Source organism: Mobula hypostoma, chromosome 6 (genome assembly GCF_963921235.1).
Source record: "Mobula hypostoma chromosome 6, sMobHyp1.1, whole genome shotgun sequence".
Lineage (NCBI taxonomy): Eukaryota > Metazoa > Chordata > Chondrichthyes > Myliobatiformes > Myliobatidae > Mobula > Mobula hypostoma.
Window position 1 is genome coordinate 176729534 of NC_086102.1, and position 14118 is coordinate 176743651.

The 14118-nt window shown below is 43.7% G+C and overlaps 1 protein-coding gene across 4 annotated transcripts in view; it reads right to left on the reverse strand.

The window, feature by feature from the left end:
• The window catches only part of LOC134348631 (RNA-binding motif, single-stranded-interacting protein 1-like), a 214486-nt gene that overhangs the window by 82273 nt on the left and 118095 nt on the right, over window positions 1-14118 (reverse strand). For all 4 annotated transcript variants that reach the window (XM_063052318.1, XM_063052317.1, XM_063052320.1 and 1 more), the window contains exon 3: window positions 13347-13405. In XM_063052318.1, coding sequence (XP_062908388.1) covers window positions 13347-13405 — 59 coding nt within the window. The remainder of the gene's footprint in view (window positions 1-13346; window positions 13406-14118) is intronic.

Here is a 14118-nt window from a genome sequence, read left to right on the forward strand (position 1 = left end):
GTCCCTCATGGGAGGCTAATCTGGAAGGTTAAGATGCGTGGGATCCGCAGTGAGTTGGCTGGTTGGATTCAGAACTGGCTTATGAATGGAAGACGGAGGGCAGTGGTGGAAGGATCTTATTTGAGCTGGAGGTCTCCAATTAGTGGAGTTCTACAGGACCTCTGCTGTTTGTGATGTATAAAAATGACCTGGATGAAAATATAGATGGGTTGGTTTGTAAATTTGTGGATGACACCAAGATTGGTGGAGCTGTGGATCGTGTAGAAAACGGGCAAAGATTACCACACAATATAGATGAGTTGCAGACACGGGCTGAGAAATAGCAGATGAAGTTTAACCAAGTAAATGTGAGGTATTGCACCTCAATAAGGCAAATGCCAGGAGACCGTACACTGTTATGTGTAGGGTCCTTAACAGTGTTGCTGAGCAGAGATCTTGGGATCCAAGTTCATAGCTCTTGAAAGTGACTACACAGGTCGATAAGGTGGTTAAGGTGGCTTATGGAATGCTTTTGCCTTATTGAGACATTGAGTTCAAAAGTCAGGAGGTTATGTTGCAACTTTATAAAACACTGGTTAGGCCACGTCTGGAGTATCCACAACTCAGTTCTGATTGCTCCACAACAGGAAGGATGTTGAGGCTTTGGAGCCGTTTAACGGGATGCTGCCTGGTGTAGGGGGCATGCGCCATCACAAGGGGGTGTATAAACCAGGCTGCTTTTCTCTGGAGCGTCAGAGGCTGAGGGGAGATCTGATAGAGGGGTACAAGATTATGAGGGGCATCGATAGAGCGGACAGAGCATCGGTTTCTCATGGTTGAACCGTCTAATATCAGAGGGCATACATTGAAGTTGAGAAGGGATAGGTTCAAGGGGGATGTGAGGGGCAAGTTTTACTCAAAGTCATGGATACCTGGAATGCACAGCCTGGTATGGTGATAGAGGCAAATATATTAGAGGCTTTTAAGAGATGCTTGGATAGGTACATGGATGCAAGGAAGAATGAGGGATATGGACATGGTGTAAGCATGAGGGATTAGTGTTTGGGTGCTTTTGATCTGCTTTTTAGCTGGTTCCGCACAACACTGTGGACTGAATGGCTTGTTCCTGTGCTGTACACTTCAGAGTCCATGTTTAAATATACACTATTATCTCAAACATTAAATTTAATAAAGCAGTCAAATAAATTGATGGTCCTCTGACCTAAATCATACTCAATTTTAATAGAAAAGGAGAACACTAGGGATAGCTTTGCTTAATGGATTCCAGCCATGTTCCATCATCAACTGTTATATTATTACTGTCCTATTATACTGATATCAAAGATAACAGGGAATTACTTCAGATACACATCTCTATTTGATCAGCCACATTGAACACAATATGGTTTACTCATCTATGTTAGTTAAATTTCAAAACGTTAATGAAATGTTAAATTTTTAAAAAGCACCAATTCCTCTAATAAGATTTGTCATTGAACCATTGGGGGAAGCAGGATTTTCGATGGGACCAACTTCTCTCCTAACACGTCAACAACTTTCCATCAATTACCAAGTCCAAGTCAGGAGCATAACGGAATATTCTTCACTTATCTCTGCAACTACAGGACAATTAACTCAAGAATCATGACAATCCAAGGCAAAGCAGCTCTGTTGTTTGGCACCCAATTTACTATCTCAATTTATGCCATGGACCAATACCATTAAGCAAGGGGTCTATGGATCTCTATTTGGGAACCCCTGCAGCTTTCAACTAGCCAGCTCTTTGGAAGTGCCTTCACTCATTTCAAGGTAGAAGTGCAGCAGTGTTCAAGCAGTGGAAAGTTTTCTACCAGATGCCTATTGATTTCAGTTTTACTATGGCTCCTGTTGGCACAAAAATCAAAAACAGTCCTGACTTCAAGACTGTAACACCACCTCTGGAATTCCGACTACTTTTGGACCGAGACTGTGATGCCGGAGTGGACCTTGAAAACCAAGATGGGAAAATCCATTCCACAGTCAACATTTGGCAATAATTAACAAGAACGGAATAATCTGATTTTTGCAAACAAGACATCTGTTTACAATTTCCCTCATTGTCTATTAGATTGCAGTGTTATAACTACTGTATATAGGAATAGCATGATTAGAGGGGCAGATAATTCTAGGTAAAATTCTAGGGATGGTATCATGTTCCACAGCCTCTACTGTATCCGTTTTCCTTAGACATTTCTTGATATCGAAGTTCAAAGTACATTAATTATCAAAGTATATATGCCATATACAGCCTTGGGATTTGTCTTTCTACAAGCAGCCAAAAAAACAAATGAAACCTAATAGAACCCATTAAAAAAAAAGACCGTCAAACATCCAATGTGCAGGGGTAAAAAAAAGCAAATTGTGCAAATAATAAATGTAAAGCAAATAGCATTCAGAATTGAAGTTCCTGAAAGTGAGTCCCAGACTTCCCACCTCTCCCGGAAGTTCCAGGAGTCTCCCACATATTAACAGTGGCTGCCTGATGCCCGCAAATTATATACAATATCACGGAAATCAATTTTTTGAGAGCGAGCGAGTGAGAGAAAGCAAGAGAGAGCACGAGAGCGACCAAGAGAGAGAGAGCGAGAGAGAAAGCAAGCGAGAACGTGAGAGTGACCACGAGAGAGAGAGCGCAAGAGCGCACCATGGCAGAGTGTTCCAAAAAAAATATAAAATGTACGTCACCCCAGACTACCCTAAAGTGTACCCCTGCCTAATAGGGGTCAAAAATAATGACAGTGTTGCTCGCTGTGCTGTTTGCAACAGTGACTTTTCTATTGCCCATGGTGGGTTAAGACTGTAAAAGACATGCTGAGGTGAGTTTAACAGGTGTCATTCATTCATTAACATAGCTAACGTTATTTAAATTAGCTGGCTAGCTGCTCAGGAGCTACTCTATTGTAGACATCCCACCTCTCCCGGAAGTTCCGGGAGTCTCCTGCAAATTGATGGTGCTACCTCTCTGAAATGAGTTTTTGCAGGGTGGGACGTCTGGAGTCCACAGACACAAAGCTAGAGAGCCAGACGATTCAGCAGCCTGTTACTTGCAGGCCACAGCCTTAGTTCCACACAGAAACAAGTAAACCTTTCAGAAAAGTGAGCTGAACTGGCCCATCCATCTTCTCCAGCCCCAACACCCTGACCTTTTCAATCTGGCCAAGTGCTTAAATCATCCAAACATTGGGTCATTCCTCACTCACAGACTCGAGCCCTGCCACTTCAATATGCTTTTGGCCCTGGGCCTGGCTGCCTTGATTTGGCCCCAAGATTACCTTTCTAATTTGGCCTGGTGATTAAATTGATCAAGCCTCAGGTCTTTCCCTTGATCTCTGGTCCTGGCTCCACCTTAACTTCACTTTGACTTGGTTCTGCCACATCAAATCGCCTCCAAGTCTGCTCCTGCAATGCCAAACATTGGCTCATTTCCCGCTCTCATGCCCAGGCCAAGCCACCTCGACTGGGCCCATACATAGCACGCCATAACCATCATGCACCTTCAAGACTTCAGTGTACACCACAATAACGCCAGGTTCAAAAGCTCAACTCCAAGAGGGAGGTTACAGGCAATTGATTGAGTGACCGTTTACCCAAAGAAGTGTGACTAATAAAGTAGTTAATAGTTTGTTTGTTTTGTTTGCTGCTGGCAAGTAGTTCCACCAGCATCACCTTAAACCAGAAGGTTTAAGATGGTAAATCAAATTGGCTGGGTACCTGCTTCTGTGATGGTGGGATCTCAGGAGAAATGCAAGATGGGTCATCAGCTGCAGTTGAACATGGTTGTAAACATTTCAACCTGCTCATTAGTGCTTGCATGTTGCCTCCCGGTCAATGAGGATGGGAATAATCAGAGCCATCCCCCTATGTTAGCCATCACTCACCATTGGTGTGACAGAAATGCAGAGCTTCAATCTGATCAGATGGTTGCAAAACTGCTTAGCTAGCGTGTGTGTGCGCGTGTGTTTGTGTTTGTTTAAAATCTTTAAGAATGCAGGTCTTGCAGCTTCATTAGGCTGGAATCACATTTGTAGGTGTGCCTGATGACGTTCTCAGCATGCCATTCTGCAGTCTCCACTGAATCAATGTTGATCCCCTTTGTCAGTCATTGTTGATTGAGGGATGTGCAAAACCATCAGATGACACACTGGGGTGGTATACAGTTCAACCGCTGTTGATGGTTCTTGGCTCCTCAAGGATGCCCAGCTTTTGAGTTGCTAAATCTGATCCTCATCTATCCTACTTAGCATGGAAGGACCCCTGTGTTAAAGGAGGCCTTTGCCCGCATATGACCCATGTGGTTATCACTTCTATGAATGTTATCAGGGGCAGTTACATCTGTAGATGGGTGAGGACACTGTCAACTGTATTCTTTCTCTTAAGTTGGTTCATCTGCTGCAGACACAAGTCTGGCAGTCAAATGCTTCACGACACATACATCTCGGAAAGCACTACCAACCTTCCCTCACTGATGACCACTGAAGTCCCTGACCTGGAATACCTCCAGCACTACCAGTGTTATTCAATACGGAGAAAGACTGATTCATCAACCGAGGAAAGGGCAGTAGGTTCCCCTGTCCGTGTTTGATTTGATGCCATCAGACTCCAATCTGATTGTTGCTTGATTAGCTGCTCATATACTTCTCCCAGCTGAGATTCCGGTCCTCATGAAGTGATGACATATGCAGATGATACTAAGATAGGTGGCGTTGTGGATAATGAAGTAGGTTTTCAAAGTTGCACAGGGATTTAGGCCAGTTAGAAGAGTGGGCTAAAAGATGGCAGATGGAGTTTAATACTGAAAAATGTGAGGTGCTACATTTTGGTAGGACTAATCAAAATAGGACATACATGGTAAATGGTAGGGCAGTGAAGAATGGTGTAGAACAGAGGGATCAGGGAATAATGGTGCATAGTTCCCTGAAGATGGAATCTCATGTGGATAGGGTGGTGAAGAAAGCTTTTGGTATGCTGGCCTTTATTAATCAGAGCATTGAATATAGGAGTTGGGATGTAATGTTGAAATTGTATAAGGCATTGGTAAGACCAAATTTGGAGTATTGTGTACAGTTCTGGTCACCGAATTATAGGAAAGATGTCAATAAAATTGAGAGAGTACAGAGGAGATTTACTAAAATGTTGCCTGGGTTTCATCTCCTAAGTTACAGAGAAAGGTTGAACAAGTTAGGTCTTCATTCTTTGGCGTGTAGAAGGTTGAGGGGGGACTTGATAGAGGTGTTTAAAATTATGAGGGGGATGGATAGAGTTGACGTTGATAGGCTTTTTCCATTGAGAGTGGAGGAGATTCAAACAAGAGGACATGAGTTGAGAGTTAAAGGGCAAAAGTTTAGGGGTAACATGAGGGGGAACTTCTTTACTCAGAAAGTGGTAGCTGTGTGGAACGAGCTTCCAGCAGAAGTGGTTGAGGCAGGTTCTATGTTGTCATTTAAAGTTAAATTGGATAGATATATGGACAGGAAAGGGATGGAGGGTTATGGGCTGAGTGCAGGTCGGTGGGACTAGGTGAGAGTAAGAGTTTGGCACAGACTAGAAGGGCTGAGATGGCCTGTTTCCGTGCTGTAATTGTTATATGGTTTTATGGTTATAGCACTGTCAGCTCCGCTGGGAACAACTTTGCCATATCAGATGTTAGCGCTTAGGTCAATCAATACCAGTGGTTTGTTCAAACTGCTTTCCTGAAGAGTGGCTTTCTCTCTTTCACAGTGAACAGAGACTTTAGCCATACCTCATTTACAAATGGAATAAGCAGTTTGACTGCCATATCTAAGTGGATAATATCTATTTTTGCAATGTTTGGTAGTATTTAGATGAACACTTGAAACACTTTGGAACAGAAGGCCATGCACAGAAAACTGGAAAATAAGATTAGAATAGAGATAGCTATTTCATTGTTGAGACGATGAACAAAATCACTGAAGCTGTGCCAAACAAGCAGGAATCATACTTGAGACAATCTTGGAAGATGCCTGCCTGACCCAATATTACATGACATTTTTAAATGCTAAAGATCAAAAGTAACAGCAGGACAATGCTATAGCTGCAATGTATCCATAATGCTTCCTTTGAATTACATACAACTTTCACACACTTCCAGCTTCACACCCACACTCCAGACACCCAAAATGCATTTAGTCCCCACTGTCTCTGGGCTGCATTCATGCAGGCATCTCAGGTTAATGGAGTTTTTCTTTGTTTGCAGTCGACCCCAGCCTGCAGCTCCAAGAACATCATTTTTCTGGGCTCAAAATCAATCTAACATTCAGGTCTGAAGACCGTTTGCTGTTGAAATTAATATTTGCTATATACCATAACCCCAGCAACAGTCATGATCAAGGTGGTCCACAGAGCCTGTTTGTATGCCACATGACAGTCAGCACAGATCTGATTGCTCAGTGGTTTCCCTGCTGTATTATATGATCAATCTTGTGTTCTGCTGTTTGGAGATTATGTGGAATTTGGACTACAGACTCTTTTTTTCTCCCCCAGTCGTATAGTTTTTATATTCTGTGTTTTTTTGCCCAGTCTTCTAGTTCTTTTGAGTGGGGAGGGGTGGTCAATGTGCCTGATCCTCTTTGTTTGTCATTTTTGTGCAGGACAAGGGACCGTTGGGGGTGGGGGGGTGGTGAATGATGTGTCTGATCCGTTTTGTTTGTTTTTTTTGTGCTAGAGGAGGGAGTTTGTTTTTTTTGGTGCTGGAGGAGGGACCGTGGGGGGGGGGGTAATGATGTGCCTGATCTGTTTTGTTTGTTTTTTTTTGTGTGGGAGGAGGGATTTGGGGGACAATGTCCCTGATCAGTTATGTTTATTTTTTGTGAGGAGGGATTCGGAGATTGATGTGCCTGTTCCATTCTTGTTTGTTTTTTTTCGCAGGAGAGCAGGATTTACGGGTACACGCATTCTTGTTTGTTTTTTTTGCAGGAGAGCAGGATTTACGGGTACACGCATTCTTGTTTTTTTTTTGCAGGAGAGCAGGATTTACGGGTTCACGATTGTGCTGCTTTTCTTTTCTTTCTTAGTTTCGCGGTTATCCAGAGAATTAAAGAATTTCAGAGTTGTATACCTTTGATTTCATGTTGATCTATTCAGTTTGAACTTTCATTTTACAAAGAATATGCTTATATTAAAATTACTTAAATTATGTTAAGTTAACAACAGGAATTCTGCAGATGCTGGAAATTCAAGCAACATACATCAAAGTTGCTGGTGAACGCAGCAGGCCAGGCAGCATCTATAGGAAGAGGCGCAGTCGACGTTTCAGGCCGAGACCCTTCGTCAGGACTAACTGAAGGAAGAGTGAGTAAGGGATTTGAAAGCTGGAGGGGGAGGGGGAGATGCAAAATGATAGGAGAAGACAGGATGGGGAGGGATGGAGCCGAGAGCTGGACAGGTGATAGGCAGAAGGGGATACGAGAGGATCATGGGACAGGAGGTCCGGGAAGAAAGACGGGGGGGGGGGTGACCCAGAGGATGGGCAAGAGGTATATTCAGAGGGACAGAGGGAGAAAAAGGAGAGTGAGAGAAAGAATGTGTGCATTAAAAAGAGTAACAGATGGGGTACAAGGGGGAGGTGGGGCCTAGCGGAAGTTAGAGAAGTCAATGTTCATGCCATCAGGTTGGAGGCTACCCAGACGGAATATAAGGTGTTGTTCCTCCAACCTGAGTGTGGCTTCATCTTTACAGTAGAGGAGGCCGTGGATAGACATGTCAGAATGGGAATGGGATGTGGAATTAAAATGTGTGGCCACTGGGAGATCCTGCTTTCTCTGGCGGACAGAGCGTAGATGTTCAGCAAAGCGGTCTCCCAGTCTGCGTCGGGTCTCACCAATATATAAAAGGCCACATCGGGAGCACCGGACACAGTATATCACCCCAGTCGACTCACAGGTGAAGTGATGCCTCACCTGGAAGGACTGTTTGGGGCCCTGAATGGTGGTAAGGGAGGAAGTGTAAGGGCATGTGTAGCACTTGTTCCGCTTACACGGATAAGTGCCAGGAGGGAGATCAGTGGGGAGGGATGGGGGGGACGAATGGACAAGGGCCTCCCCACTGATCTCCCTCCTGGCACTTATCCGTGTAAGCGGAACAAGTGCTACACATGCCCTTACACTTCCTCCCTTACCACCATTCAGGGCCCCAAACAGTCCTTCCAGGTGAGGCATCACTTCACCTGTGAGTCGACTGGGGTGATATACTGCGTCCGGTGCTCCCGATGTGGCCTTTTATATATTGGTGAGACCCGACGCAGACTGGGAGACCGCTTTGCTGAACATCTACGCTCTGTCCGCCAGAGAAAGCAGGATCTCCCAGTGGCCACACATTTTAATTCCACATCCCATTCCCATTCTGACATGTCTATCCACGGCCTCCTCTACTGTAAAGATGAAGCCACACTCAGGTTGGAGGAACAACACCTTATATTCCGTCTGGGTAGCCTCCAACCTGATGGCATGAACATTGACTTCTCTAACTTCCGCTAGGCCCCACCTCCCCCTCGTACCCCATCTGTTACTCTTTTTAATGCACACATTCTTTCTCTCACTCTCCTTTTTCTCCCTCTGTCCCTCTGAATATACCTCTTGCCCATCCTCTGGGTCACCCCCCCCCGTCTTTCTTCCCGGACCTCCTGTCCCATGATCCTCTCGTATCCCCTTCTGCCTATCACCTGTCCAGCTCTCGGCTCCATCCCTCCCCATCCTGTCTTCTCCTATCATTTTGCATCTTCCCCTCCCCCTCCAGCTTTCAAATCCCTTACTCACTCTTCCTTCAGTTAGTCCTGACGAAGGGTCTCGGCCTGAAACGTCGACTGCGCCTCTTCCTATAGATGCTGCCTGGCCTGCTGCGTTCACCAGCAACTTTGATGTATGTTGTATGTTAAGTTAAGCCATGTTAACTGTTGCAAGTTTGAACTGTTTGAGTGACCTACATAGCAGAGAATTTGTGAACTTATTTAACAATTTTACTAGAATTCTGCAAGTTTAGATAGACATACTTTTTTAAAAAAATGCACAAGGTCTGAGCGGAAAGTTGTAGAATTGATTTAAAACCATATTACCATTCCAATGTGTGTGCTTAAATACATCAAAATTGTGTGCAACACCTTCAATGTTCACACTGCATTGAGATTTGCCGTTTCTAACAAGAGGATTTTCAACCTCCGTGCAAGTTCAGAGATAATTCAAAAGGCACAAGCCTGAAGTAGTATAACCACAGACCACAAAGTGAGAGTTTAATGATGACTGATTCTGAAATTGTGTTTTAAAGTTTACTATAACAGTTGTGAAAACACAATACAAAAGTTTAATCACACACAAAATGTTGGAGGAACTCAGCAGGCCGGACAGCATCTATAGAAAAAAGTATCATCGACATTTCAGGTTGAGACCTTAAGGCAGGACTGGCCTGAAACACCATCTGTACTTTCTTCCATAGACATTGTCTGGTCAGCTGAGTTCCTCCAGCATCTTGTGTGTGTTGCTTGGATTTCCAGCATCTGAAGATTTTCTCTTGTTTGTGATACAAAGGTTAATAATACATTTACATACCTATCTATTAATCCTCACTGGGAGTGACAGATAAATGAGCACCTTGGTTCGAAATGTATGCATGACAGTAACAAAAATACTCCTGTAGCAATATGAAAATTGCTATAAATATAAAAACTTACTAAACGTAACCTAGGAGGGTTTAAAAATGGGGTTGCTAATGAAAGGATCCACTTTCTGATGCAGGCTTCCACCTGTTCTGCCAAAAGCTGAGGACCACTTGCAGATCCAGTAGAAATTAGCCTTGCACATGCGATGCTGCACACAACACACTTTATTGCTAAGTCAGTGGGAAGCACGGCTGAGCCTGTTTAACAGCAACGCCTCATTCCAATTGATCCACAGCATCAGGCGCAACCTAACCTGTGGTGAGCCCGGATCCACTGCTGTCCTCAATCTTTTAAACCCTGGTCACTTCTCTCCAGCCCTACCTGGATCGATCCTTTGTCCAGTTTGACCCATCACATGACTATCGCCTTGGGCACTACAGGCTCAGGTCTGCAGACAATACCCCGGTCACCTAGCACCCTGCCACCCTTCCCCCGCACATCACACATTTGATCCCAACAATTGTTCCTTCTGCAGTCTGGCCGACATTTTGGGATTCTTACTGCACCAACCACCTGGAAAGTAAAGTTTATTAGACATCCCTTACAAATACTGAAATACACGACACACATAAAAGTTGCTGGTGAACGCAGCAGGCCAGGCAGCATCTCTAGGAAGAGGTGCAGTCGACATTTCGGGCCGAGACCCTTCGTCAAGACTAACTGAAAGAAGAGCTAATAAGGGATTTGAAAGTGGGAGGGGCAGATCCGAAATGATAGGAGAAGACAGGGGGAGGGATGGAGCCAAGAGCTGGACAGTTGATTGGCAAAAGGGATATGAGAGGATCATGGGACAGGAGGCCCAAGGAGAAAGAAAAGGGGGTGGGAACCCAGAGGATGGGCAAGAGGTATAGTGAGAGGAACAGAGGGAGTAAAAGGAGACAGAAAAAAAGAATGTGTATATATAAACACATATATATATATAACGGATGGTGTACGAGGGGGAGGTGGTGCATTAGCGGAAGTTTGAGAAGTCAATGTTCATGCCATCAGGTTGGGGGCTACCCAGACAGAATATAAGGTGTTGTTCCTCCAACCTGAGTGTGGCTTCATCTTTACAGTAGAGGAGGCCGTGGATAGACATGTCAGAATGGGAATGGGATGTGGAATTAAAATGTGTGGCCACTGGGAGATCCTGCTTTCTCTGGCGGACAGAACGTAGGTGTTCAGCAAAACGATCTCCCAGTCTGCGTCGCGTCTCGCCAATATATAGAAGGCCACATCGGGAGCACCGGACGCAGTATATCACCCCAGCTGACTCACAGGTGAAGTGTCGCCTCACCTGGAAGGACTGTCTGGGGCCCTGAATGGTGGTGAGGGAGGAAGTGTAAGGGCACGTGTAGCAATTGTTCCGCTTACAAGGATAAGTGCCAGGAGGGAGATCGGTGGGGAGGGATGGGGGGGGGGACGAATGGACAAGGGAGTCGCGTAGGAAGCGATCCCTGTGGAAAGCGGGGGGTGGGGGGGAGGGAAAGAAAGATGTGCTTAGTGGTGGGATCCCGTTGGAGGTGGCGGAAGTTACGTAGAATAATATGTTGGACCCAGAGGCTGGTGGGGTGGTAGGTGAGGTCCAGGGAACCCTATTCCTAGTGGGGTGGTGGGAGGATGGAGTGAGAGCAGATGTACGTGAAATGGGGGAGATGTGTTTGAGAGCAGAGTTATGGTGGAGGAAGGGAAGCCCCTTTCTTTAAAAAAGGAGGATATCTCCCTCGTCCTGGAATGAAAAGCCTCATCCTGAGAGCAGATGCGACAGAGACGGAGGAATTGTGAGAAGGGGATGGCATTTTTGCAAGAGACAGGGTGAGAAGAGGAATAGTCCAGATAGCTGTGAGAGTCCGTAGGCTTATAGTAGACAGAAATACGCAGGAGCTTCTGATCTCCCAACCTAATTTCATGTTTTGTCTTCATGTGAAGCTGTGTCCTGGGTGCATGATCACATTGGTGGACTTGGATAACTAAAATCTGAACTAATTTGTGCAATGAAAAGTTCATTTTCAGATTTTCTGAACATCAACTACATTTGCCTAGAGCAATGGTCACAGCAACACTAAATCTTTCACCTCCCAGTAATCAAAGGACTTCATTCTCACAAAATACCACATACTTGCCCTTTGATGTATCATCTGTTGTCTCAATTTACTCTGAAGACACAATCTCCATACATTTTGCTTCTGTAGAAAGTTGGAGGACTCTTAGTGGACAGATCTTACTAATGTCAATTTCTACTTTAATCGGTGACGCTTCACATGTGATGCGGCAGGGAGTTCAGAAGCCTCATGGCCTGAGGAATATTGCTCCCTCTCCAGCAATTTGGTAATTTAGGCAGATTTGGGTTTTAACGCAATTTCTTTTTAAACAATCTATTTAAACAGAGCATATGCTAAAGCAAGGAACAGGATAGTAATATGATCTGTATGTTTTACGTTTTGCATGAAGTGACCGCTGTGATAATACTCACTCCCTGACTTTCTAAAAATAGAAGTGCTAAAGGTGAGACAAAAGATTTATCAACATCTACAGGGAAAGTTTCAAGAATAATTGGCTCTGGAATAGAGATGATTGAAATACTACCAGATAAGTGTCAGCAAGATTATGAAAATATCTGACAGGCTAGATAACAGAGACATTTATATGTAAGGTTGACTAGAACTTGGAACACTAAGTACAGTACGCGTTAAGTCCAGGAGAAACCTCTTCACCTGGAAAATGTCCATCTTACCACCATAATGAGCAGCTTAGGTAAATAACATTAATGTCTTCAAGTGAATGCTATTTATCAGAAAAAGGGATACAATATTGATGACAATAGATGAAGGAGGGATCAGAGATTCAATGTGATGCATAATTATGCAACAGTTGAAGCTTAACCCATAAAATCCTGTATTTTATAAATACTTCTTGTTTATCTGCACCCCTGAAATTGTGCCATCACGTCCACTTCAATTCTCCTCATTCTTCCAGTCAAAGTGAATTATAACACTTCTGCATTAAATGTTAACAGCCATATAAATTTTTTTGTGATTTAACTATATACGTAACTACCACCAAACGAGACGTTTCTCCACACAGCACACATATAACACACAATAACTTAAAAAAGTAAGAATAAAATCTACAGATGAATTGCACATAAATAAAGTGCTTAAATTAAATATTGTCGGGTACAGAACAAAATAATCAGTGACCACTTCACAAATGCGATGCGGCAGGGAGTTCAGAAGCCGAATGGCCTGAGAGAAGAAACTGTTTCCATCCTGACCGTTCTTGTCTTTGTGCATTGGAGTCTCCTGCCTAATGGCAGAAAGTCAAAGGGGATGCTGGATGGATATGTCTGGTTATTTTACTAATTTATGTCCTGACGTTCATTCTTATTTACCACATTTAAATTTAGTCTTGCCTTATCTGCAACCTTCGGGTAATAGAGTGACTAAAATATAATAAAATTTTATATTATCCTGAAAAGTGACACAGCACAACCTGAAAACAGGGTCTTCAATGTAACCAGAAATAATGCATGAAGGTACAAGAAAATTATTATTCTGAAGGTAGGTTGGTATCTACCTTAAAGAACACGACACAGGACAGAGAGCGGTGAACATCTAGAAAGCAGCTGACACAATGAATTCCTGTCTCCAAATTAGTAATGCAGCAAACATTAACATACCTTTACATTTATTAGTTGTCTTGTCCAAAATGGCTTTTGTTGATACTATTTTGCCGTACCTAAAACAGAAAACAAAATGTATAGTATAAACAACACAGCTGTATCGTATAGAGAAATCCTTGAATAGGTCAGGCACCAGCCAGGGTATTATAATCAATTCTGCATGATCAATAACATTAATTAGAACACAGAATAGCACAGCAAAGTACAGGCCCTTTGGCCAACAATGTGTGCAGACTCTTTAACCTGCTCACCAGATCGATCAAACCCTCCCCTCCTACATACCAATCCATTTTTCTTTCATCCATTGTCTAGCTAAGAACTTCCCGAATGTCCCTCATGCGTCTGATTCTGCCCCCACTCCTGGAAGCACTACCCTTGCACCCACCACTCTGCGTTGTTTAAAAAAAAGAAAAATTGACCTCTGATAACCCCCACACACTTTCCTCCAATCACCCTAAAATTTTACCCTCTCATATTAGCCATTTCCATTGTGCAAAAAAAAATCATTGGCTGACAACTCTTATGTATGCCTTTTACAGACATCCTACCCTGAAAAAACTCATTTCAGGGAGGTAGCACCATCAATTTGCGGGAGACTTCGGGGAGAAGTGGGATGTCTGCAATAGAGTAGCTCCTTAGCAGCCGGACAGCTAGTTTAAATAACATTAACTATGCTAATGAGCAAATGACACCTGTTAAACTCACCTCAACATGTCTTTTACAGTCTTAACCCACCATGGGCAATAGAAAAGTCACTGTTGCAAACAGT